Below are 27,147 nucleotides of genomic sequence, written 5' to 3'. Positions count from 1 at the left end.
TGCCGGCAGCGGCGGTGGCTTGAGGCAAGCGGAGCAGGGAAGGAAGGTGAGCAAGTTTAGAGAGGGGCGGACGAAATACCCATTGGCTTTTAGCAGTTAGCAGTAATTACTACTTGGAAATAAGCAGTCTCTGAAAATACATGTCATAAGCGTGCAGAGTTGAATTCGTCTTTAGTTTATATCTCCTGAATTGCTTTATCTCAGGACTACTGGAGACCTATTTATTTTTCTCCTGCCTTGATTTTGAGTCAGGTCAAGGTCACATACAGTAGAGTCTTGATTATCCAACATTTTCGGCTATTCGACTATCACCCCACCCATTTATGTCAGATAATTGAGACTCTACTATATGTCTGAAAAAGTAATTTTAATTTTTGTCATAAAAATAAAATGCTATAATCAATTAATTTACATGATAAAAATATTATAAAGCTTTCTCAAGTATTTCTCAAACATTTATTTTGAAATATTATGGTAATATATATATATACAGTGATACCTCTACTTATGAACGCCTCTACTTATGAACTTTTCGAGATACAAACCATGCGTTCAAGATTTTTTTGCCTCTACTCACGAACCATTTTCTACTTATGAACCCTCACTCCTCTCTCGGCTGCTGCTGCTGCTGCTGCGAGCACCAAAAAAGCGCACATCGGAGGAGCTCTCTGCAGCTGCTTCATATCCCTGCCACTTTCCCCTCTAGCCCTCCGCTTCCTCCGCTCACCGCAGCCATCCCATCCCACTGCCAAAATCCCCCCTAGCCTACCGCTTCCTTCACCCCATCTCACTGCCAAAATCACCCCTCCAGACACTTCCTATGCCCTCCAAAATCACTCCTCCAAAAGCTTCCTATGCCGCCCCAAATCGCTCCCAAAATCACCCCTCCAGATGCTTCCTACGCTGCCCCAAATCACCTCCAAAATCACCCCTCCAGATGCTTCCTAATATACCAAGACCTTCACACACCGCGCGCACACACACACACGCACACACACACACATATATATATATGATGGTGAATGTGATTTCACTGAAATGTCATGTAGACACTCAAAATATTACACAGAGTAAAACCCGAACTCAGAACAATCTACGTATATATAAAATGTAACATTTTAAATTTTACTGTTTATTTCATACTGATGAAGAGATCAGAATGAATGCTGGTTTTTGTACCACGTCAAACAATTTCAGGAAAGTTTTCACCAGTTCTTGTGGGAATTTAATTCAAATTTCACAGAAAATTTTAAAGGCTTTGTGACATATTTCTTCTCATACTTTGTTTCTTTGCACTAAGAATTAACGGTATTGATATATAAATTTTAATACATTATATAAACTTATCCATATTAAAATGTTTTTTCTTTTGAATTTTCTGAGTAATAAAAGGATCTTTCAACAAATTTGAAAAGATAATTTAAAACCTTTCTCTTTTTTTGCATAAAAAGAATTGTATATACTATCTGAGAAGAAACAACTGTTATTAGAAAATTTAAAAAGGTTACAAGAAGCTCAAGCTCTTGCAGCGGTCCATCCTGGCGGTATGGATGGTATGTTTGTGTTTATTTTTCATTCTTTTAGCTATAATATTAATTGTGAGTACCTTGAATTAAAGTGCTTCATTTGTTAGGGAAACTGAAAACTGATATAGAAAATTAATCCTGTTTTAATACTTATATAAATAGGATAAGAAGCAAACTGTTAGACTTTGGAGTTTCCAGTGAAATCAGTTGCAAAAGAAGCTTAAACACTGATAATATATCATTTCTTCTTAATAAGATACAGTGTTCCCTCGATTTTCGCTGGGGATGCGTTCCGAGACTGCCCGCGAAAGTCAAATTTCTGTGAAGTAGAGATGCGGAAGTAAATACACCATTTTTGGCTATTGACAGTATCACAAGCCATCCCTTAACACTTTAAACCCCTAAATTACCATTTCCCATTCCCTTAACAACCATTTACTCACCATTATTACTGGTACTCACCATTGAATAAGACACTTAGTGATCCTGATATTTATAAACATAATTATTTACTAACAATAATTATTTGTTTTGTTATTTATTTGCCTATACTCTGACAGATTTTGAATTTAAATCGATTGTAACCCCCCTCCCCCAAAGGAAGACACACAAATGGGCATGCAGACACACAGAATAGCAGTAGCAATAGTACTTAGACTTCTATACTGTACCAATTCACAGTGCTTTACAACTCTCTCTAAGTGATTTAGAGTCAGCATCAACAATATGCTGACTCTAAACCTCATTTTACCCACCTCAGAAGGATGGAAGGCTGAGTCAACCTTGTGCCTTGTGAGATCTGAATTGCCAAACTACTGGCAGTCAGTGATCAGTAGCCTTCAGTATTGCTTTCTATCCACAGCACTACCACAGCTCTTAATTCAGACAAAAGTTTGGCGATGTCGTATGATGTCATCGGGCGGGAAAAACCATGGTATAGAAAAAATCCGCAAAGTATTTTTTAATTAATATTTTTTGAAAAACCGTGGTATAGGCTATTCACGAAGTTCAAACCCGCGAAAATCGAGGGAACACTGTACCGTACTTTCTCTGGATACTAACATTACTTTTTAAAAAATTACTACTTACTGCAGATATTTTTATATGATTCTTTAGTTGTCTAGTGATACTTTTTTCAACAGACACTCACCTGAATGTAATGAAAAGATTATATATAATTTCATTTCATATATAAAATGGTGACATTTTCTTCCAAAACTTTGAATACAGTGCCATCCAGAATTTAAATAGCTTAGAGAAAAATAGAATTTGGAGAGATTCCATCATAGAAATGTTAGCTACTAAAGCATTTAACCCCCAGATTAAATTCCTGAAACTTACATTCCAATTTACTACAATGCCTCCAGTTATTACTGTAATGACTTTGGCCTTAAAAATCCATAACTGAAATCAGGAATGTCAATGGATTGCACATAAATTTTCTCTTGAAATAGGGCATAAATCAGTCTTAACACATGTTTAAAATATATTTAGAACATATGAACTTTTATACCTAAAAGGTTCATTGAAGAGTAGACAGGACCTTGAAAAGGAAGGAAAAGGAATGGATTGGTTATTGTATTATCAGATACAAAGTAGATATAACAAGGATTTAATAGAATTCAGAATTGGTAAGGAATCAAATGTAATAGACAAAATACTAACAGGACCAAATAAAAGATTTATTACTAGAATGTATAAATATTTATTAAATTTCAAAAATATAGACGAACCTCTAAAGCCAAATATGGATGACCAACTTTGGGTATAACATACAATTAGGGGATTGGGAAAAACTATGGAAAATAAACCTTAAATTGACAATATCTATACCATATAAAGAAAATGTGTACAAGATGTTCTACTGGTGGCACTAAGTCCCGGCAAGATCAGTGCAGAAGCTCTCAATGTACACACCCTGTTTCCCCGAAAATAAGACAGCATCTTATATTAATTTTTGCTTCGAAAGATGTGCTACGTCTTATTTTCAGGCGATGTCTTATTTTTTTTCAATGAAGAAGAATTCACATTTATTGCGGAACAAAAAAAATGAACTGTTGCGTGCGCAGCCACATAGGTGTTGTCTATGGTTATTTGGAATAGGATATTAGAGGGAATGCTGTAAAACGAAACGTCTCCTACATCTTACTTTCGGAGGATGCCTTATATTAGGCAATTCTATGAAAATTCTCCTATGTCTTACTTTCAGAGATGACTTATTTTCGGGGAAACAGGGTACAAACAACAAAGTAATGTAATCATAAGATACCAAAAAGAGAATAGAAAAAATGAGAAAGATAATGGTAAAACAGCCATACCACATGAGTATTGCATAGCATATTAGTTTGTATTTGGTTGTACAAACGTTTTGATGCATTTTCTTTGTTAAATTATTCTTTCAAAATATGATTAAGATCCTAGTTTCCAACCTTTAATTTGCTTAATAGTGCCAATTTGTATATTAAGACAAAGAACACTGATTATACAGTTTAACTTAGTTAATTAAAAAAGTTTTGTGTAATGCTCATTAAAATGTAAACAATTGAGATTACAGTGATAACTCGTCTTACAAACCCCTCATCATAGGAACTTTTTGAGATACGAACCCGGGGTTTAAGATTTCTTTGCCTTGTCTTAAGAACCATTTCGGGCTTACGAAGCCGAGCCCGGGTCCGTGGGCTCTCTGACTGCGCGTGCGCTCTCGTACTGCGCATGCACTCTCTGACTGCCGCAGGGATTTCCATGGGATTTCCCAGTTGATTACAGTCCCTGCCAGGATTCTTTGGGGGGGGGACAGAGTCGCACCTGAACATGGAGCCTGCTTAGGAGCCGCTGCCTGCTTGGAGGAGGAGAAGCTGCAGCTGCTACCGCTGCTGCAGCCGCCACCGCTGCGGGAGGAGCCGCGCCAGGCTCCAAAGTTTGCAAAGGTTTCTGCGGCCAGGAGGCTCAGTGGAGAAAGAGGCCATGTTCGGGCGTGGGAGTTCAGGCCCCTTCGCCTGCCTCCGACCTCCTTGCACCCCTGACCTCCTGCCCTCTTGCCGCCCTTTTGCTGACAGCGCTCCTAGTGAAGGAGCTGCGAGAGGGGTGGGGCAGGCATTCCCGAAGCGCTTGGTGAAAGCGCTCCCAGCGAAGGGGCTGTGAGAGGGCTTTCTCTGAGCACTTCGGGAATGCCTGCCCCACCCGTCTCGCAGCCCCTTTGCTGGGAACGCTTTTGTCCTGGGCTGTCAGGGAAGGGGCTGCAGGAGAGGTGGGCAGCCGTTCCAGAAGCACTTGGAGAAAGCGCTCTTGCAGCCACTTTGTTGGTAGTGCTTTTGCCAAGCACTTCAGCAACGCTGCCCCCCCGCAGCCGCTTCGCTGGGAGCGCTTTCGTCACGGGCTGTCAACGAAGGGGCTGCGAGAGGGACAGGGCAGGCACTTCCGAAACGCACGGAAAAAACCCTCTCACAGCCCCTTCGCTGGGAGCACTTTCGCTGAGCCAGCCCCTTCGCAGCCGCCCCTCTGCTCCAGCCCCGCCCTCCCAAAGTGTGGAGCTGCCACGTCCTGGCAGATTCCATCGCTCTGGCCAGGACAAGAGGATAGTGGCGGCTGCGGTGGTTTCCCTTGGAGAAGCAGCAGCAATGCCGGGGAATGTCACGTCCACCCCCCTACCCCCCGCCCCCAAACAAGGACCTGAATGCTGGCAGTAATGGACAAAAGGGGTGAGTTTTGGCCTTGCACGCATTATTCGCTTTTCCATTGATTCCTATGGGAAACATTGTTTCATCTTACAAACTTTTCACCTTACGAACCTTGTCCCGGAACCAATTAAACTCGTAAGACGAGGTATTACTGTATATTGAATACTGATTAGAAAATTATACAGCAGTTTTATTCATTTAATAGTTTGTTATGAATTGATCTCAAATGTTTTTATAGAACATAAACAAAAGCAGCTAACTGAGCAAAGGAAACATTTAACTTCAGAGTTAGAGACAATAGTAAAGAATATTCGAAGAGTGGAACATATTACTTCAGAAATATCTCTAGATATAGAAGCCAGCGGTAAGCAAATTAAATTTATCTGTCTATCTATCTATCTATCTATCTATCTATCTATCTATCTATCTATCTATCTATCTATCTATCTATCTATCTATCTAGACAAGTACGCATTGGTAGTATACAAAGATGTAACAATATTTATATACATGATATTAGTAAGAGAGAAACATTAGGACAGGGGACGAAAGACATGCTGGCGCCCTTTACTGACCTCTTAGGAATCTGGAGACACCAACAGTGGATAGCAAAGCACTGTCTTCATGTCCTTCTAAAGGATTTGCAATGCATTTATAAATCATACTGAGTGGAAGCATGAGGGATTGATACTCTGCTGTCATAATCAAAACTTTACTGAGTAATACAGTGATCCCTCGATTTTCGCGGGGGTTACGTTCCAAGACCTCCCGCGAAAGTCGATTTTCCGTGAAGTAGCGGTGCGGAAGTAAAAACACCATTTTTGGCTATGGACAGCCAAAAACTACCCCTCTCACCGGCTTTCTTCGGACACGGGTCCTCCTGCAGCAGCGCTGGCGGCCACCGTTTCCCGTAGGCACCCGCCCGCCCGCCGTTCGCCGTTCACCCGCCCGCCCGCCGTTCACCCGCCCGCCCGCCGTTCGCCCCGCCCGCCCGCCCGCCGCTCGCCTGCCCGCCCACCGCTCGCCCGTTCGCCCGCCGCTCGCCCGTTCGCCCGCCGCTCGCCCGTTCGCCCGCCGCTCGCCCGCTCGCCCGTTCGCCCGCCGCTCGCCCGCTCGCCCATTCGCCCGCCGCTCGCTCGCTCGCCCGCCCGCTCGCCGCCCGCTCGCCGCCCGCTCCACCTCTCTTTCTCCTCTGCTGCAAGAGAGGCGGGACAGGCATTCTCCGGAAGCTGGTGGGTGCACGGGCCGGCGCGTGAGAGAGAAAGAGGGGGGAGAGCAAGAGATAGCAAGAGAGAGAGAAAGAGTGAGAGAAAGAAAACAAAAGAGGGAAAGTGAGAAAAAGAGAGAGAGCAAGAGGGGGAGAGATAGAGAAAGAGAGAGAATGACAGGAAAGAAAGAGAAAGAGACAGAGAAGTGATTCTTGGTGATGACGTATGACGTCATCGGGTGGGAAAAACCGTGGTATAGAAAAAAAACCGTGGAGTATTTTTTAATTAATATTTTTTGAAAAACCGTGGTATAGCGTTTCGCGAAAATCGAGACCGCGAAAATCGAGGGATCACTGTACCAGAAAGAATCTTGCCGCTGTAAATGGTGCTTCTAGGGCAGTGAATAATTAAAATTTGTCTGAAGCCAGTAAAGCAATCATTATCATTTTTAGGATTCAGAATGCCTCTTTAGACTGTGCACAGGGGTGGGCTACTGCCTGGATCGGGGAACACAGTGGGGTAACAAAAATGGAGCTCCACCCCAGAGCACCGAATTTGCACCGAAAAATGTTGAAAGAAAATGCAGGGTGTACTCTTTGGGCAGCTTCTGCATTCTTCTTGAAAGCATTTAAAACCCCCAAAGCCGGCGATTTTGTTACAAACAAAAGTGTTTAGGAAAAGTATAAGGAGATAAGATCTGGAATTAATTCTATGTGATCTGGGTTTCTGCCTCACCCTCCTTTCCAAACGAATATAGTATTCTATAGAACAGAGGTCTTCATAGCTGGCTGGAGAATTCTGGGAGTTGAAATTCACAAGTCTTAAAGTTGCCAAATTTGGGGTAATCTGCAGGAAGGAGGGTTAAGACTATTATGTGAAATGAAGCATTTTGGGATGTTCATTTATTTAGGCTGTGAAAGTAGCAACGAACACTTTAGATTGTAAATGATTACTTTGTGAGTGGCCATTTTAATTATGAAGGTACCTTTATGACAATTCTCAAAATGTGCTTTTAAATATTCTAAGTGAGATGTTTTTTGTCATTTTGCTGTTCTACAGCTGCTCACTTTCTAGGATGTAGGTGAATTTGATGACCTGCTTATTTTGAGTCCATTTATATGGGTATTGTTTTGAGGTTTTTGGAAAATCCTTGGTCAAATCACATGATTGTCAAGTCACTTGCACCGGGTCAAATGGCTGGTAAGCCACTCCTGCCCAGTCACATGACCATCAAGCCACACCCACAAAATAAGCCATGCCCACTGTGTGATAGTAAAAAATTAAGTAGCCCTTCACTGGCTGTGCAGTATTATCTATGGCAGTGATTCCCAACCTTGGCATCTTGAAGATATCTGGACTTCAACTCCCAGAATTCCCCAGCCAGCATTCGCTGCCTGGGGAATTCTGGGAGTTAAAGTCCAAATATTTTCAAGTTGCCAAGGTTGGGAAACACTGATCTATGGGAATTGAATAATATGTTGCACATTGACTAATACTGGAGACCCTGTGAAAACATCCAGAATATGTTTACAAATACTGTAAGAGGTACTGATACTCCTTTACATACAATCTAAAGAAACTGCAGTAGCAAGCAATTAATTTCTTGTTATAATTTGGATCAGTTAAATTATTGCTATTGCCTAGAATTTATTGTTCAGGTTCTGTATTGTTCATTTATTTATTGTTTATTGTACTGAACATTTATTGTTCAGTAATCATGGTTGTATTTCTGATTAGAACATTCTATTAATATTTTTCTTATGAACTCAAAAACTGCATTTCTCTGTTTTGTAGGCTAATCAGTATTTTTGTTTTAGGAAATTCCTGTTTATTTGATTTTTTAAATCTTTCCTTCATATTTTCTATTGCCATCATTTTTTTTAATAACGCAAAATGCATTTGCATTAAAATAATGTAAAAGAATTTTAGTTTATTATATATTCATTTGTCTGTTAATTATTTTACTTTGTAATGTGGCATTTGAAATTTCCATTAAGTAATTTTTTAATAAGTCTTATCTTTTTTTGTGAACAGTGACTTCTTATTTAAAATCCCTTAATTTTGCAGAGAAAGATCTACATGAATTATTAGAAAAGAAGTTTGAATTACTGGAGAATCTGGCATTCAATCAAAAAGAAATGCAGGAGCTTCAGGTTTTTGCAGCTGCCCACCGAGATAGTATCAATGGTGTGTTTTCTAATTCCTCCCCCACATCCGTGATAACAATAATCTGTCCACAGGATTGATACCAGAAAACTTGTGTAGATTTTTGTTGCATTTTTAGTTAGCTTTCTTACATTAAACCACATCAAGATTAATTGTTTATATTCAAATAATGCTGATTTTAAATTGTTCATTTGTTCAAAATAGAAGCAATAGTTATGAATAAATAATTGTAAGTAAAAATCAACAGTTTGTGAAAAATAAACAGAAAATTGGAGATGTGAAAAAATTAATTACAACAAAAAACCTATTAGTAATAAAAAAATTAAAATTAGCAAACTGATCAGTGAAAGTGGTACATTGAAATTACAGCTTCAGGGTGACAAGGAGAATTAGTGGGTAAGCCAATATCATTGCAAAAATATTTATTTAATAATAAAATGAAAGATTCCTGAACAGAGATTAAAAATGAAAATTAGGAACAAAAATACAATGACAGTCACAAATATGAGCTAGTAGTGTGCTGCAACTGCAAAAAAGAAAAAAAAGGAAAATCCTAGGCTGCATTAACAGAGGGATAGAATTAAAATCATGTGAAGTGTGAGTATCACTTTATAATGCCTTAGTAAGACTACACTTGAAATACTACATCCAATTTTGGTCCCACAATGTAAAAAAAAAGTTGAGATTCTAGAAAGGGTGCAGAGAAGAATAACAATGATGATTACTGGATTGGAGACTAAAACATATGAAGGATTGATTGTAGGAATATGTCTAGTTTAATGAAAAGAAAGGATTGATATGATAGCAGTGTTCCAATATTGTAGAAGTGGCCACAAAAGCGAGGGGATCAATCTATTTTCCAAAGCACCTGAAGATAGGACAAGAAACAATGAATAAAAACTAATCAAGAAAAAAAGCAATCCAGAACTAAGGATAAATTTCTTGACAGCACAATTAATCAGTGGCATGACTTGCCTCCAGAAGTTGTGGATGCTCTAGTACTGAAATTTTTAAGAAGAAATTGGACTGAGATAGTGTAGGGTTTCCTGCTTGGTCAGAAGTTAAACTCTGTGTTTCTGGGGTGTTTTTCCCTGCTGGCATTATTTTTAGCATTAGAGATTTGTTGTGTCTGTTGTAATTTTATCGGTTTGATTTAAACTCTTTTTTCTATTCATGGTCATTTCTATGAGAGGGTAACCATATACATCATTTAAATAAATAAATAAATAGAGATTGGCTCCGGATAATACAAAATTTACTATAGTAGTCTAAGAATTAGTGGAGCAGAAAAGATACGATATGATACAATACAACACGATACAATACAATACGATACGATACCATATGATACGATACGATGTGATACGATATGATATGATACCATACCATACCATACCATACCTCACAATACAATATCTATCTATCTATCTATCTATCTATCTATCTATCTATCTATCTATCTATCTATCTATCTATCTATCTATCTATCTATCTATCTATCTATCTACCTACCTACCTACCTACCTACCTACCTACCTACCTACCTATCTATCTATCTATCTATCTATCTATCTATATATATATATATATATCTATCTATATAGATCTATCTATCTATCTATCTATCTATATATCTATATATCTATATATCTATCATCATGATTTCTGGAATTTTTTAAAAGTTCCCTGTTAACATTCTCAGAGTATAAAACCACCATTGGAGTAATGGAGTAATTTTATGTAATGCTGATCAAGTCATTGCATGCATAATAAGCCCACACCCTTGTCTCTCTCCTATAATTAACTTCTTTCCCCATTGTGTATTGCCTCTTTCCCTCCTCAAGTTTAAGTTTAAGTTTAATTGGATTTGTATGCTGCACCTCTCGGAGGAATCACAGCATATATAAAAGACATAATAATAAAATTGATCCAATTAATATAATTAAAAATCTTTTAAAATTCTAACTTTAAAACTTTCATAAGAGTGGGATGTGTGGGTAATGCAGAACTATCAGGCATTGCTCCCTCCCCTTCATTGCTACTCCTCTCCCTTTCAAGCACTTACTCAAAAATCATCTGTTTTGCCCTGTTTTATAATAATGCAATAAGAAGTTTTTCTCCATATTTCAATTGTGCTAGTTTTTAATTTTAATTATGCTTGAAGACCTTGGAAAAAAATTGTGATGCTACTGATGCTACTTTGCCGTGCTCTGTTGTACTCGGTCAGGATTTGTCATACCTGCATTGGGCCAATCTCTATGCCTAAAAGGGGGAGATTATAAATTGCTGCTAACAAAAGATTGTATAACAATTTTTTTTAAGTTCTGGAGATTATGATATCTATCATTTCTTCTATAACTACACCTGGAATTCACACTTTTAGGACAATTCTTAACACACACACACACACACACACACACACACACACAGACAGTCAGACACATATGTATATACAGTGATCCCCCGGTTATTGCGTTCCCGACCATTGCGAACAGGCTAATTTGCGATTTTTGAACCCGGAAGTCAAAACACCATCTGCGCATGCGTGCCCTTTTTTTCTATGGGCACGCATGCGTAGATGGCGCCGGGCAGATCAGCTGCTGGGCGGCTTCCCTAGGTCTTCCCCCTCTTGGGCATCAGCGAGGAGTTTCCCCACCGCCCACGCAAACTCCTCGCTGCTGCCGCTTCGCTCGGGCCGCTTCTCAGCTGAGTACTCAGCTGGGAAGCGGCCCGAGCGAACGGCTTGTCCGCAGCCTGCCTGCCCGCGCGCCCGCGGCTCGCCCGCCCTTCTCCCGCCCACGCCGTTCGCTCGGGCCGCTTCCCAGCTGAGTACTCAGCTGGGAAGCGGCCCGAGCGAACGGCTTGTCCGCAGCCTGCCCACGCCGTTCGCTCCCCCTCTTGCTGGCGGGAGGGCGAGAAGCCCTCCCCAGCACCCGCTCGCCCGCCCTTCGCCGCTCGCCCGCCCTTCGCCCGGCCACCCGCCGTTCGCTCGCTGCTCACCCGGGTTCGGGGGGGGGGTGCTGGCAAGCCGCCCATGCCGGCGGCGACGTTTTAAAACAGCCGCGCGGTTTTCCAATGAGTCCCGAAGACAAACGCGGAAGTTTGACGTTTGTCTTCGGGACTCATTGGAAAGCCGCGCGGCTGTTTTAAAACGTCGCCGCCGGCATGGGCGGCTTCCTAGCAGCCCCCCAAACCCGGGTTGGGGGTCCGGGGGGGTGCTGGCAAGCCACCCATGCCGTCGGCGACGTTTTAAAACAGCCGCGCGGCTTTCCAATGAGTCCCGAAGACAAACGCGGAAGTTTGACGTTTGTCTTCGGGACTCATTGGAAAGCCGCGCGGCTGTTTTAAAACATCGCCGCCGGCATGGGCGGCTTCCTAGCAGCCCCCCAAACCAGGGTTGGGGGTCCGGGGGGGTGCTGGCAAGCCGCCCATGCCGGCGGCGACGTTTTAAAACAGGAACCCCAATCTTCGGCTCCTCGCTAGCGCTGCGGGAGTAAAAACACCATCTGCGCATGCGCAGATGGTGTTTTTACTTCCGCAGCGCTACTTCGCGAAAACCCGCTCATTGCTAGGGGTCCTGGAACGGAACCCTCGCAATGATCGGGGGATCACTGTATATGTAAGCATGTATGTATGTATGTAACATATTTTTCAGATAAGTGAAAAGGAAGGGGCTATATATATAGTCTACCAACATGGACTATTTAATTAGTGCAAGTAAAAGGCTAGAGCCAAACACTCAGTACGATATGAACTTAATATAGACTATTGTATGAATTATTACTTTATTGTATGAAACAATATAAATGAAATAGTCTAAAATTCAATCATATGCACATATAGTATAAACATATAACTTATATGTATAAAATAGATTATCCACAGTGTAAATGAACTGCAGTATTTTATTTAACATAATAGTTAAACATAACTATTTTAGTAATATTAAAAATTTTGGTATTAAAGTTCAGTATATAAATTGTCTTGTATTTATTTTGTAGATTATAAATTGCAAGATCTTACTGAAAAAAATAGGCATTTGACCGAAGATCTAGAAGCAACTCTACGAGATATACAAGAAATATATGAAATACCAAAAAGCACTTCAGAAACAATAATTATTAGAAGATACAGTGGCAAGTAGAGAACAGATTATTTAAATTTTGTAAGAAACATGTTCAGTTTAATAAGTAAAATGTTTACTAAAGGTAATGTAAAGGAATGGAAAAAATTAAGAAGTACAAATGCTAGTTGAAAGATGGTGAGTAATATACTTTGTTAGTTTTAATTATATAGTTATGTCCTACTCTTGATGATTTTATAGGCAAGTGTTCCCCATGCTACCCTTTGAAACACAGCTTCTTTCAGTAGTTGTATATATCATCTTAGTATCAGGTTTGATGTTATCAATCCAGAATGTCATTTCTTTTTTGTCCACTAAGCCCGCGGTAGGAAAAGATGGCTTTTCTATGACTTGTGGACTTTAACTCCCAGAATTCCTGAGCCAATCATGCTAGCTCAGGAATTCTGGGAGCTGAAGTCCACATGTCATAAAAGAGCCAACTTTGCCCTACTCCTGTGCTAAGCATTCCTAACATCATTGCCTTCTCCAATGAACTTGTACACATAATATGGCCAAAGTAAATCAGATGCAGTTTTATAATTTTAGTTTCCAATGATGTGTCTGGTTTTATATGATTTAACATCTTCTCTTTTATTTAATCTGGCTGTAATTATATATGTAAAATTTGGATGTATGATATATATATATAAAATATGGGTATAGGGATGGCAAACCTATGGCATGCATGATAGAGGTGGTGCACAGAGCCCTCTCTGTGGGTACACGCCCATTACCAGCTGCTCTTCTGGTTTCTGCCACGTGCATGCATTCTGGTCAGCCAAAGAGCAGTTAGCCAGTTCTCATACACATGCTGATTGAAATAAACCCAGAGGCAGGGTTAGGTGAGAACGGTACCTTTATTCAGCTCAGAAAAGGTAAGTGACTTTCAGCTAGTACCGTCTGCTCTGCCTGGGAGAAACCGCTCCTTTTATACATTTGCGGTTCCCGCCAAAGCAAGAGCAGCCGCGTCTGAGCCAATCAGGAGCGATTTCCTGATTCTAGCTCAGACAGCGCTTTAACAAGGAACAAACTATTTACAGAGATACAAGGTAGCCATTACAGGATACAACACTGATCACATGGTCTTTGGATTTCCAATGCTCCAGCATGTGCAAAGACCAGTTGGCCAGCACATATGTGCATGCCAGAAACCCAAACGCCAGGTGGCCAGCGTGCACATGCGCATTGGCCAGCTGGTCTTCAGGTTTCCAGCACTCTGGTACTTGTGCATGTATGCTTTCTGGTTTGGGGACTTAGTGCCTAAAAGGTTTGATGTCATTGGTATAGGGTAAACAATTCAGTAAAGTGTGTTTATACCCACTTTATTTATATGGAAGACATTCCTGACATATTTATGTAGAAATATATTAAATAGCAAAGGAGATATTGCATATCCTTGTCTTAATCCCTGTTCAAAGTAGAACCATTTATTAATTACTCTAAGAGCCAATTTGGACTCATAATTATCTGGCTAAAAAGTAGGAAATTGTGAGTTCTCATCCTGTTGAAAGACATGAAAGCTGGATCAGAGACTTTGAGTCAATCTCTTCTCAGCCCAACCTATCTCTCAGGGTTATTATTGTGGGGAAAATAAGAGAAGAGAAAAGTATTCAATATGTTTGCAATCTTGATTTATTGATAAAAATAATAAAATGGGATATAAGTAAGTGAATGAGTAAGTAAATTAATTAATAAGCCTTTCTTTGAAATTATACCTCTCTTACTGAATTGTCTTCAGTTACAAACTTTTACAAAGATTTCATAATTTTTCATTTTCTCATATGCTTCCTTAAATCAATAAATGTACAATATGCTTTCGTACATTCATACATTCAGCCTTGTTGATACAGCTTATATTGAGCAGAAACTCATATTGTACTCAAATTTTGCATTTCTATTAAACATCTTTCCAAACACATTTAACAATTTTTGTAACCCTTTGCAAACTGCATACATAATCAGATGAAGTGATATTGATGATGTTAACAATGACGTTGCTATTGTTATTGTCTCACTGTTTCCTTCTATTGGAAGGAGGCATAATTTGTAATGGATTTTCAAGAGTTTACTACATCCAAAGATATCTTCATATCTACATTAATTTAACAAGTTATTATCTGTTAAAGATTGACTTTGAAATCTAATCATCTTATTTAATCATCTTTCAAAAATGATGACTTTAACATTTCTGTGAATGATAAAGTGAAATTCTATATTAAGAATTATCTTCTTATAATTTTTCCCAAAGATAAGTTACTCTAGGTATGACTATTGAGAATGTACTATCTTTCCCAAAGATAAGTTACTCTAGGCTGTCCATTGAGAATATATTTATCATATTCTTTTTTGCTCTTCTTTATCCCATCAGTGCTGCTTTAACACATGCCAATAAGTATAGGTTTACATGAAGTAGCAAGAGCAATATATATACAGTATTGCTTCATTGTGCTTTACAGCTGTAAAGTCAGCTGTAAGATGACCAATGGTAGAACACTATGATGACCAGTGGTGAAACACTGAAAAATATCAGGTAACAAAACAAAAGAGCAATCCTAAAGAGCATACTTTAGGGAAACTACTCATTAATTTGTCTTCAAAAGTAAACATGTTTGACTTAAATATGCATGAAACTAGAAAATGCTTTATGAAGGCTTCATTCATTCATTCATTCATTCATTCATTCATTCATTCATTCATTAGATTTGTAGGCCGCCCCTCTCCGCAGACTCGGAGCGGCATACATTCCATTTGAAAGGTCACCTACATTTATTTCAAAAGTGTAACTATAAATCAGAACTCGAAAAAAGGTGAATTTGGAAAAAAACTACTGAGTTTTAAATCTAGCCAACTGGGTGTTTCATGAAAATTGAATGACAAAATATGATTAATCTAAGAATGCAGTACAGTTGTGGCTGTTCTTGAGGAGAAATGCCTCCTGTTCCATTTTATTATTATTATTATTTATTATTATTTATTAGATTTGTATTCTGCCCCTCTCCGAGGATTTGGAGCGGCTCACAACTTTCTTTTCATGCTGCATACTTTCCACTACCAAATCAGTTTTATTTGATATTGATAACATTAGAACAATGATGCCATAACAATGTCATAATTCTATAAAATAATTTCAAAACTATGAGCAGGTACAATTTTAATAAATCAGGTTCTGTTTTTTAAGAACTATAGATTATTTGGTTACCAGAATGCTAATTCTGGTACTATGTAGTTATAAAGACATACAGATTATGTCTTTTCTGTTCTCTTTTTTTGAATAGTTATATTATTATTTGCTTCCCATGATACATACATTGATAAAATAATACATAATTTCTTGTGGATCTTGGTAGGTAATGACATTTCACATTTTATGGTTTGCTTTTTTAATTATTATTTCTTTAAGTAGAAAAATCAAACTTGTTTGTTTTATTGTGATACAATGCCATAAACAATGAGGATATTTTGAACTATTTTTTTCAGTTGCTCATTATAAAAATGTTTTTTTCAGAAGAAGAATTATGTGCACTATCTGAGAAGAAAGAACACCTGCTAGAAAATCTGGAATGTAAGGAGAAAGAATTAAAAGAAGCTGAAACTCTTGAATTTATACAACCTGGCACTGTCCCTGGTATGTATGTAGTGTTTTTCACACTTTCATGGAAAAAAAAGAAATGTTTGTTGGATATATTGCATTGTGTCTTTTTGCAGTAAACTTCTTAGAGTCAGGAGGATTAAATCAGTATGAATAATAGTAATAATAATAATAATAATAATAATAATAATAATAATAATAATAATACAAATTAAAGCCATGAAAGCAAAGATACAAAAAGCCATTAACAGTCTAAACTGCTGACTTTAGAATGACGAAATTCAAACTGTTTCACATTTAATATGTGAATGCAGCAAAATTGCACAAACTGATTATAAAACTTGACATGACCCAATTGCTAAATTAATCCACTAACATAATCACTGTGTAAAAAAATATGACTTACCTGTATCCCAAAAATCATGGCAACGTAAAGTGGAAAAAATTATTAAAAATGAGAAGATGAATATATTGTGGGACTTTCGAATACAGACAGATCGTCATTGGAACACAACATGCTAGATATCACAGTTGTTGAAAACTGAAATGTGCAGTTTATTAATAACACAGTCCAGGAGATGCCAGACTCGAAGAAAAAAACTGGAAAAAAATCACAAAATATTGCAATCTAGCCATCGAAACTACATGATTATGAATGAAACCTGTAATAGTGATAACCATTGTCATTGGGGCACTTGGTATCATGTCCCAAAAGTTTACAAAATACATCAATAAATTGTACCTTCCTGCAATAAAACCAGCAGAACTGCAAAACATCTTATATCGTACATCTTAAAATTACTTGATTGATACCTAGGATGGTGGCAGCAACCATTATCAACCATTAGCATCAGTCAATGGTATTTGTGATGCATTTTTGAATGTTCAGTTGACTGATTTTCATGTTTAATGAATAAAATAAACAACAACAACCATCAGTAATAACAAAAAGAAGTCAACAAAATTCCACATTGGGTTGATTGTTGTCCGGGTCAACATGGACTGTGTCAGATGGTATAGCTCCTGGACATCTGTCGAAAAAGGGGCTACAGGGTTCAGTTGTTACAGCCAGGAAACCAAAGTGTGCAATTGCACAGCGACTGGAACCAAAGTGCAAAATTTGGACAACTGAAGAATATCATCAAATATTACTAGCAGGCAGAATCAACAGCCAGGGGATTTCAAAAAAGAGTGATGCAACTTTCGAAGGAAGAACACCCGGAAAGTGATGTAACTGAACAAAGTTTAACAGATCAAAGATACTTCATCATCCGTAATAAAGTTTCCACAGATATGAAAATTGAAGATCTAGAAATATTGGCTAAAAAGAAAACGGCAAGTAATGATGAACAAGCTGAAGAAACTGCTCCACTATATGAACTGATCAACCAGTGGAAGAAACCAACATACAGGATGAAGATCCTTCCGTGGAATAATTTGAAAATGTGGAGCTAATGATCTAGCAAAAATGCTGAAAGAAAAGATTGAAAACCATATCAAAGAAATCATAGAAAGAAAAAGACTACCTACCATTCGTGAAATACATAGCAAACAAGTGAAGATCTGTTAACCACCATGAAACATTTTTAAAGAATACTGGCCAACTCAGTATTCGCCCCGAGTCTTCGGAGAGGGGCGGCATACAAATCTAAGTAATAAAATAATAAATAAAATAAATTCAATCATCTGATGGAAAACCATTTGAATCCAGTATTGATTACAAGAAGACATTTGACTCTACCCCACAGCTGGATTATTTTATTTATTTATTTATTTATTTATTTATTTATTTATTTATTTATTTATTTATTTATTTAGTTAGTTAGTTAGTTAGTTAGTTAGTCCAATACACAACGAGGGTTTTAGTGAGTATATATCAATATACACATAGTAAAATACATGATGAAGGTTATAGAGGAGATGCTCATAGTAAAATATATCTAAGAAATAATAGAAAATAAGATATAGGAATAGAATATATCAATGAAAGAATAGAAGAAGAGAAATAGGAGATATAGGAGAGTAATAGGACAGGGGACGGAAGGCACTCTAGTGCACTTGTACTCGCCCCTTACTGACCTCTTAGGAATCTGGATAGGTCAACCGTAGATAATCTAAGGGTAAAGTGTTGGGGGTTTGGGGATGACACTATGGAGTCCGGTAATGAGTTCCACGCTTCGACAACTCGGTTACTGAAGTCATATTTTTTACAGTCAAGTTTGGAACGGTTAATATTAAGTTTAAATCTGTTGTGTGCTCTTGTGTTGTTGTGGTTGAAGCTGAAGTAGTCACCGACAGGCAGGACGTTGCAGCATATGATCTTGTGGGCAATACTTAGATCTTGTTTAAGGCATCTTAGTTCTAAACTTTCTAGGCCCAGGATTGAAAGTCTAGTCTCATAGGGTATTCTATTTCGAGTGGATTAACAGCTGTCTGGAAAACATTGGAACCAGCAAAAATATCTGTACATTTTTGAAAGCAAATATGCAAAAATGGAAAACAGTTCTAACAGCAAATGGGGAAAACAATGGTAAAGTCAACATCAGACGAGGAATCTTCCAGGGGGACTAACTTTCACCATTGCTGTTCAACTTCACATTAATTTCACTGACAATAATCCCAAAACTGGGATATCAAATCTCAAGCCAACATGACAAAAAACATCTATTCTACGTGGATGACATAAAAATGTATGCAAAAAGACCCACTGAACTTAAACCAGTACTTAGTACAGTTCATCTGTTCATTAGTGACATCAAAATGAATTTTGGAATTTATAAATGTGCTATATTATCCATGCAGTGAAGAAAAGTGAAAAAATATATAGAAGAAATAGAACTGGGAAATGGAAGCATAATAAAAGCATTAGCAAAGGATGATGGCTACAAATACTTAGGCATATTGAAAGCAGATAACATCTTGAATGGAAAAATCAAAGAGTCAACACAAAAGGAATACATCAGGAAGGTCCACAAATTCATAGGCAATACCAGTGATACGCTACTCAGCTGGAATCATCAACTGGACTTTTGCTGATCTAGAAAATGTGGAAAATATATCTAAGAAATAATAGAAAAGAAGATATAGGAATAGAATATATCAATGAAAGAATAGAAGAAGAGATATAGGAATAGAGGAAAGGTATAGGAGATATAGGACAGCAATAGGACAGGGGACGGAAGGCACTCTAGTGCACTTGTACTCACCCCTTACTGACCTCTTAGGAATCTGGATAGGTCAACCATAGATAATCTAAGGGTAAAGTGTTGGGGGTTTGGGGATGACACTATGGAGTCCGGTAATGAGTTCCACGCTTCGACAACTCGGTTACTGAAGTCATATTTTTTACAGTCAAGTTTGGAACGGTTAATATTAAGTTTAAATCTGTTGTGTGCTCTTGTGTTGTTGTGGTTGAAGCTGAAGTAGTCGCCGACAGGCAGGACGTTGCAGCATATGATCTTGTGGGCAATACTTAGATCTTGTTTAAGGCGTCTTAGTTCTAAACTTTCTAGGACCAGGATTGAAAGTCTAGTCTCATAGGGTATTCTATTTCGAGTGGAGGAGTGAAGGGCTCTTCTGGTGAAGTATCTTTGGACATTTTCAAGGGTGTTAATGTCTGAGATGCGATATGAGTTCCAAACAGATGAGCTGTATTCGAGGATGGGTCTGGCAAAAGTTTTGTAAGCTCTGGTAAGTAGTGTGAGATTGCCAGAGCAGAAGCTACGTAGGATTAGGTTTACAACTCTTGAAGCCTTCTTGGCTATGTTGTTGCAGTGGGCTTTGGCACTTAAATCTTTTGTTATTAGTATACCGAGGTCTTTAACCGAGTGGGGATTATCTGTGATATTTTGATTATTCAGTTTGTATTTGGAGTTCAGATTCTTCTTCCCAATGTGTAGGACAGAGCATTTGCTAGTTGAGATTTGGAGTTGCCATGTGTTAGACCACTCAGAAACAGCTTAGTTTAGTTGGATATCATATTTTTTAAATGATAAAGCTATCTATAACGGAACATATTGCCGTAGTCATCTGTGAGGGATACTGTCAGAGTAGATTATATCATTTCCATAAGATTGCAACCCTTGAATTCTATCATTCCAATTATTGCGGAATAATAAAATCAGCACTTCATTTCTTTAAAATGCAAGAAATTCCTTATTAATTGCAGTATTAAACTATTAAGTGCAAATGAAACAAAATGATAATTTTAAGATAAGTGTACTAAAATATCAACAGGATTACTGTACAGTGATCCCTCGAGTTTCACGATCTCGATCTTCGCGAAACGCTATATCGCAATTTTTTAAAAAATATTAATTAAAAAAAAAACCACTTCCGCGTTTGGCTTTGGGAGTCAGCTGGGAAGTGGTGCGGCTGTTTTAAAAGGTCGCAGCCGGCCTGGGGGGCTTCCCAGCACCCCCCCGAACCCCCAACCCGGGTTCGGGGGGGTGCTGGGAAGCCCCCCAGGCCGGCTGCGACCTTTTAAAACAGCCGCGCCGCTTCCCAGCTGAGTCCTGAAGCCAAACGCCAAAGGCGAACTTCCGCATTTGGCTTCAGGACTCAGCTGGGAAGCAGTGCGGCTGTTTTAAAAGGTCGCAGCTGGCCTGGGGGGGCTTCCCAGCACCCCCCCGAACCCCCAACCCGGGTTTGGGGGGGTGCTGGGAAGCCCCCCAGGCCGGCTGCGACCTTTTAAAACAGCCGCGCCGCTTCCCAGCTGAGTCCTGAAGCCAAACGCCAAAGGCGAACTTCCGCGTTTGGCTTCAGGACTCAGCTGGGAAGCGGCGCGGCTGTTTTAAAAGGTCGCAGCCGGCCTGGGGGGCTTCCCAGCACCCCCCCAAACTCCCAACCCGGGTTCGGGGGGTGCTGGGAAGCCCCCCAGGCCGGCTGCGACCTTTTAAAACAGCCACGCCGCTTCCCAGCTGAGTCCTGAAGCCAAACGCCAAAGGCGAACTTCCGCGTTTGGCTTCAGGACTCAGCTGGGAAGCGGCGCGGCTGTTTTAAAAGGTCGCAGCCTGCCTGGGGGGCTTCCCAGCACCCCCCCGAACCCCCAACCTGGGTCTTCCCGGCCGCACACGCAAAGGGGAAACCCCGGCTCCTCGCTGATGCCCGCCGCTCGCCCGCCCGCCAGCAAGAGGGAGAAGACCCAGGGAAGGTTCCTTCAGCTGCCCAGCAGCTGATCTGCTCGGTAGCGCAGCAGCAGCGAGGAGCCGAATCGGGGTTTCCCCTTTGCGTGGGCGGCGGGGAACGCAAACTCCACCATCTACGCATGCGCGGCCATAGAAAAAAAGGGCGCGCATGCGCAGATGGTGTTTTTACTTCCGCAACCCTACATCGCGAAAAATCGATTATCGCGAGGGGTCTTGGAACGGAACCCTCGTGATAATAGAGGGATCACTGTATTTCATTCTTATCCAAAAACATAACTGAATAGGAGCTAATAAGTGAATGGATCTCACATCTTTTCTGATAATATCTTGAACTACAGTACTTATATTAATGTCTACAAAGATGTTTTTGGATGGTTTAAAAGATACAGTTAATCATTTTGGAGGCCAGAGTTTTGAAAAGACATCGGTTTATCAAAATATGTATTCTGTTGGTAATAAAATCAGAATTTGATTTCTTTAAAATGCAGGAAACACCTTATTAATTGCAGTATTAAACTATTAAGTGCAAATGAAACAAAATGATAATTTTAAGATAATTGTACTAAAATAGCAGCAGGATTATTTACATTTTATCCAAAAGCATAACTGAATAGGAGCTAATTTACAAAATTTGAATATTAATATTTAATTGAAGGGGCTTCCACAGATATGAAATAAATTATTGAATCACTCTTTATGGTTGTTGTACAAATTAGTTAGAAATGTATACATCAGATGTGTATTCAGAAAGTATTATATAAATCCATTTAGAATAAAATAGCTAAATAATATTGTATGTAGTTGTACTTAAAGTAGTTATTGCAGAATATATATTATTGTTTTGATTTGGCCTGAATTTATTTTTAGCACATAAACTACAAGAACTAAATGAGCAAAGACAGCATTTAAGTGCAATACTAGAAGCAACTGTACATGAGATACAAAAAATAGAAGATCGTGCTACAGAAGAAACCTTAATGAGAAGATCTGAGGGTAAGTGGAAAATAAATGCCTATATATCAGCACCTGCATATTTTTCAATGGCAGCAGTATGGAATAAAGTATGTAGAAGGTAGTCACTACTGTTCTGAATGGCACACTAATTTGGTCCTCAGATTCTCATCCAACAGGCTTGCTTCCTTTTGAAGAGGAGTCAGCAGAAAGAACCACCTTTAAACCATTGCTGCCTGGTTGCAAAATATTTTGTAAATTAAGGTACTTATATTGTTGGTAAAGCCTCATAAGATAACAAAGGCTGCATTTTGCAAGATCACTTGGGATTCTGCTACCACGGGTTTAAAACAAATATAATTTTTCCCCTGGCACAAATAATGTTGAATCCTAAACAAGCTGTATTGAAATGAAATGACTAGAATTACAAAAACTATCCATCCATCCATCCATCCATCCATCCATCCATCCATCCATCCATCCATCCATCCATCCATCTATCCAATTTTTAGACTGCCCTTCTCTTGAGACTATGAGTGGCTTATAACATATTGATGCATAACAATGGAAGGAATGAACACTAGTGTTTTATAACATTATAAAACATCTCTATAAAAAAACCCCTTAATTTAAAACATATCACAGACAGATCACTTCATACAACATATCTCCAACAGTCAGACAATAATAGGGGCTGGCACAAAGTAACCAAGTTCAGCAGTCCCATGCCTGCTGACATAGATGTGTTTTTAAGGTCTTTCGGAATGCTGGGAGAGTGGGAATAGTATGGATCTTTGGGGGAAATTGATTCCAGAGGGTAGGAGCATCCACAGAGAAGGCCCTTTCCTCTAGGACCCGCCAACCAGCATTGTCTGGCTTATGGGACCTGGAAAAGGCCGACCCTATGGGCCCTAATCGGTTGATGGGATACATGAGGCAAGAGAGTCCTAAGCCATGTAGGGCTTTAAGGGTCAACATCAACAGTTTGAATTGTGTTTGGAGACTAGTTAGCAACCAATGCAGCTGGAGGAGTGATGGCGAAACATGGGCATGACAGCCCATGCAATTGTGTTTTGGATCAATTGCAGTCTCTGAACATTCTTCACAGGTAGCCCCACATAGAGAGCATTGCACTAGTCAATTCCCGAAGCTTCCCTGTCCAAATAAGGCCGTAACTGATGTACCAGGTGAATCTTGGCAAAAGTCCCCCTCGCCACAACCGAGAGATGATGTTCCAATGACAGCTATGGATCGAGAAGGACTCCCAAGTTGCGGATCTTCTCTGAGGGGTCAAAATCCTCCCCACCCCCAGAGTGATAGACAGATAGATGGAAATATCCTTGGGAGGCAACACCCACAGCCACTCTGTCTTGTCAGGGTTGAGTCTGAGCTTGTTGGCAGCCAACTAGACCCTTACAGCCTCCAGACACTGGCACATTACCTCTGCTGCTTCACCGAATTGGCACGGGATACAGATATACAGCTGAGTATTGTCAGCATACTACTGGTAACTCACCCCGTGTCAGCGGATGATCTCACCCAGTGGTTTCATGTAGATGTTAAACAGTAGGGGGAAGAGGACAGATCCCTCAGGCACCCCACAAAGGAGTGGCCTAGGAGCAGCCAGTTAAAAACAATATATATTTCTTATAGTGGTAGAAGGGTGCCATTCATAAATTCTCTCATTGGGTTTTGATACATGAAAAGACACCTGTTGTAGTTGCAGATAATTGATTTGTAATTGTAAATAATTTTTTGTAGAAGCCAGAATTCTTCAATGCACTGCGAAGGAGAGTCCAACATGGGTGATATTTCAACCTTATTGGTAGGGACTGCGTTAAAATTTAGATATTAATTAGGTAATGCCCTCTGGTTGCCCCAAAAGGTCAGTTTTAAAAAACTCAGTCATACTCTAGGGACTTTGAGTTTCTCTCTCTCTCCTTTCTTACAATTCTCAATTGGGTTTTAATTTTTTTTTGTTGTCTTCAATAAATTTATTGTTTTTCTGACAGGGGAAAGACATTGAAGGTGACTGTCAGTTTGCCTCCGTTTGCTGGGGGCTCTTTGGGGTCATTACCCTCTGTGGGCATTACCTTTTGCCATTCCTCCTGCCATGAGTATTGCCCAGATGACAGGGAGTCGCATGGACCCCCTGGGCTTGTGTGACTAAAGTTGACGGTGAGAGGGTCCTCCTCCCTCACCGAACAAACTTTCACTGCAGCAGCCTCTAGCCGCTCCGGACGATGGAATCAGATGTTTCCTAGCCAGCTGGTGGATTCAACCAGGAAGCCACCAGCGATTGTTTCTGCCGATCGCTCTCCCCTCCATGAGGATTCACTTCACATCGCAAGGTTCTCACATTGGGGGGGGGGGGGGAAGCATGCAGAATGGCTTCTCCCACTGCCGCACATTGCGTCCACCATTTTGGAGTGGCCTTTTTCACCACCGCACGTTGTGCTTGCCATTTTGGAGATGCCAACCCGTTATAGGCACTTCCAGCTTCTGGTTTGTCTTCCGCTTGCCATTTCAGAGCCGTCCTTTGTGCAAGTTTGCCGAAGGGCTCCGTTACTGCGGAGCATGAATTTCTTCTTGTTGCTGCATTTGACAGCAGGCCAGCATGGAATTTTTCATAGGAGAGATAACCTTGGTCTCAATTGGGGCGCTTCCTGGCTTTTATGCTGTCATTTCTGAGTGGACTCTCTCTCTCTCATTGCCTCATATTCACCCTGGGTCATGATTGAGAAATATCAAGCCCCCTCAATGGAAGGCTTACCTTCCCCTTCTTTGACCTCAAAGGCCACACAAATAAAGCCAAATCTTAGGCCTCCCAGTGCTCTATTGCCCTGAAGGAGGCTGAGAAAAAGATTAAAGCCCTGGAAAAGCAGCTTGAGGCAGCTCAAAAATAAGCATTGCCTTTCCCACTGGCATCACTTCCAGTCCCTGTACCCTTGCTCCCTGATCAACAGCTGGGTCCCTTGGCTATTCCAAACTTGCCCAGAATGCATTCTGATCTTGCGGGGGTCTGCTACTGACAGAGATTGGTCCCTTGATTAACCAGTGACTTCAATTCCACCTTTGCTGATAGAAGAAACAGCTAGGCCTGAGGTGGCCATACCTGTCACTCAGTCCTTGCCTCATCAGATGGTGCAAAGAGCTCACAATCCATTGGCCACATTCACTCCAACAGCTGCAGGGTTGCGCCCACCACAAGATGGAATCATATGTCCCCTTCAATTCAGGACATTATTGCCAGCACATACTCCCAAGGCATCGCAGCTGGCATTCAGCAGTGCCCCCACATAGGGAGCTTTAGTCAGCCCCTGCCCCACCGCCTTCCCTACATGAATCGCTACCTGGTGGCCCCATGTTGCGAGAGGGTGGCAGTGATCCAGACAATAACCTGTCAGAGGACAAGGACACTATGCCAGAGCAGCCAGTGTTCACTGACCTATTCAAGCCATCTATATTCAGAATCCTGCTAAATAAAGTGAAACAAATTGCTGACCTTTATAGCCATCAGTGGGCATCCAATCAACTGCTGGGCTATTTACAGAATCCCAGAGAGAAACGAATCATATCCCTTCATCTCAAATTTTCTTTAAAAATATTAAGAGCCTGTGGGATCATCCAGCTGCAGCACAGGGCCCATCCCCTTCTGAGCGAAAGTTTTATACCTTCAGCCATGACATTGAGTCCCTGCTGCAGTTTCCTGCAATTGATCATCCAGTAACCAGTCTAGTCTCGAACGCTTTGGTTCCATCTGACATGGCTAAAGATTTGAAACCGAACAATAGGAAAGCCAAAAACCTTCTATGGAAGTCTTACCAATTGGCAGCCTGGTCCCTCCAGGCAGCTTCAGCAACCTCATTCTTTAATCGGGCTTCCATTATGTGGCTCTGAGATATGCAAGCCAAACTGGGTCCAGAGAACGGTCACCTCAGTCAAAACTTAAACAAGCATTTTGCGGCTGCGAAATTTTCATCCGATGCAACCTTAAACCTGGCCAAGTTTGGATCTTGTGCAACAACTCTATTTTCTTGACATTTTCTTTGGCTGCGCAGTTGGCAAGTGGATGTGAAGCCCAAATTGCATCTTGCTACTACACCCTTTCACTGTACCAAGGTATTCAGAGAGTCTCTTGACTCAGTCCTTATAGAGGACAAGGACAAACAAAAGGTGCTCCCTAGGGTGTCTAGACCGGCAGACAGGCGCTCAAGAGACAGCCCTTTCACTCTGAGCCTTCCTCAACTGCACCCCAGGCTCCAAAGTTGTACTCACATGGGTCCTACACTCAAGAATCGTACAGAGCTGACAGAACTGCCTTCTCTGACAGGAACCGGTAGTACCAGCAGCTATGATTTCCGATGATTTTTTCTAAGACGTTCCCATCGGGGGCAGGTTACAACATTCTCCCATGTCTCTGGAAGGAGAGTCCATCATGGGTTTAGCTCGAGTCTTATTGGTAGGGACTGAGTTATAAATTAATATAATTATCATATTAATTAGGTACCGCCCCCTTGCTGCCCCTGTACCTCAGTTTTAAAAAACTCAGTCAAGGAAGGGACTCTGAGTTTTTTACTCCTGAGGGAGTGTAATTAATTAATGAAATAATAAACTGTTAATTTCTGTATTAATCTTGTTGTTTTTATCTTTGCACAGGTATCATATGGCTGGGGTTTTCTGCCCTCCGCGGGCAGCACCCCCTTCGGTCTCCTTATGGGGCCTCTTCTCCCCGCGAGTACTGCCCTGAAGAGGAGAGG

The 27,147-nt window shown here is 40.4% G+C and overlaps 1 protein-coding gene across 5 annotated transcripts in view; it reads left to right on the top strand.

Moving 5' to 3' along the window:
- The window catches only part of CCDC7 (coiled-coil domain containing 7), a 243,752-nt gene that overhangs the window by 155,999 nt on the left and 60,606 nt on the right, over window positions 1-27,147 (top strand). For all 5 annotated transcript variants that reach the window (XM_070726680.1, XM_070726682.1, XM_070726683.1 and 2 more), the window contains 6 exons: window positions 1,452-1,553; window positions 5,442-5,567; window positions 8,479-8,598; window positions 12,579-12,713; window positions 16,206-16,325; window positions 22,304-22,429. In XM_070726680.1, the coding sequence (XP_070582781.1) occupies window positions 1,452-1,553; window positions 5,442-5,567; window positions 8,479-8,598; window positions 12,579-12,713; window positions 16,206-16,325; window positions 22,304-22,429 (729 nt within the window). The remainder of the gene's footprint in view (window positions 1-1,451; window positions 1,554-5,441; window positions 5,568-8,478; window positions 8,599-12,578; window positions 12,714-16,205; window positions 16,326-22,303; window positions 22,430-27,147) is intronic.

The sequence above is a fragment of the Erythrolamprus reginae genome, chromosome Z (assembly GCF_031021105.1).
Source record: "Erythrolamprus reginae isolate rEryReg1 chromosome Z, rEryReg1.hap1, whole genome shotgun sequence".
Taxonomy (NCBI): domain Eukaryota; kingdom Metazoa; phylum Chordata; class Lepidosauria; order Squamata; family Dipsadidae; genus Erythrolamprus; species Erythrolamprus reginae.
This window is presented reverse-complemented; position numbering and strand designations above follow the sequence as displayed.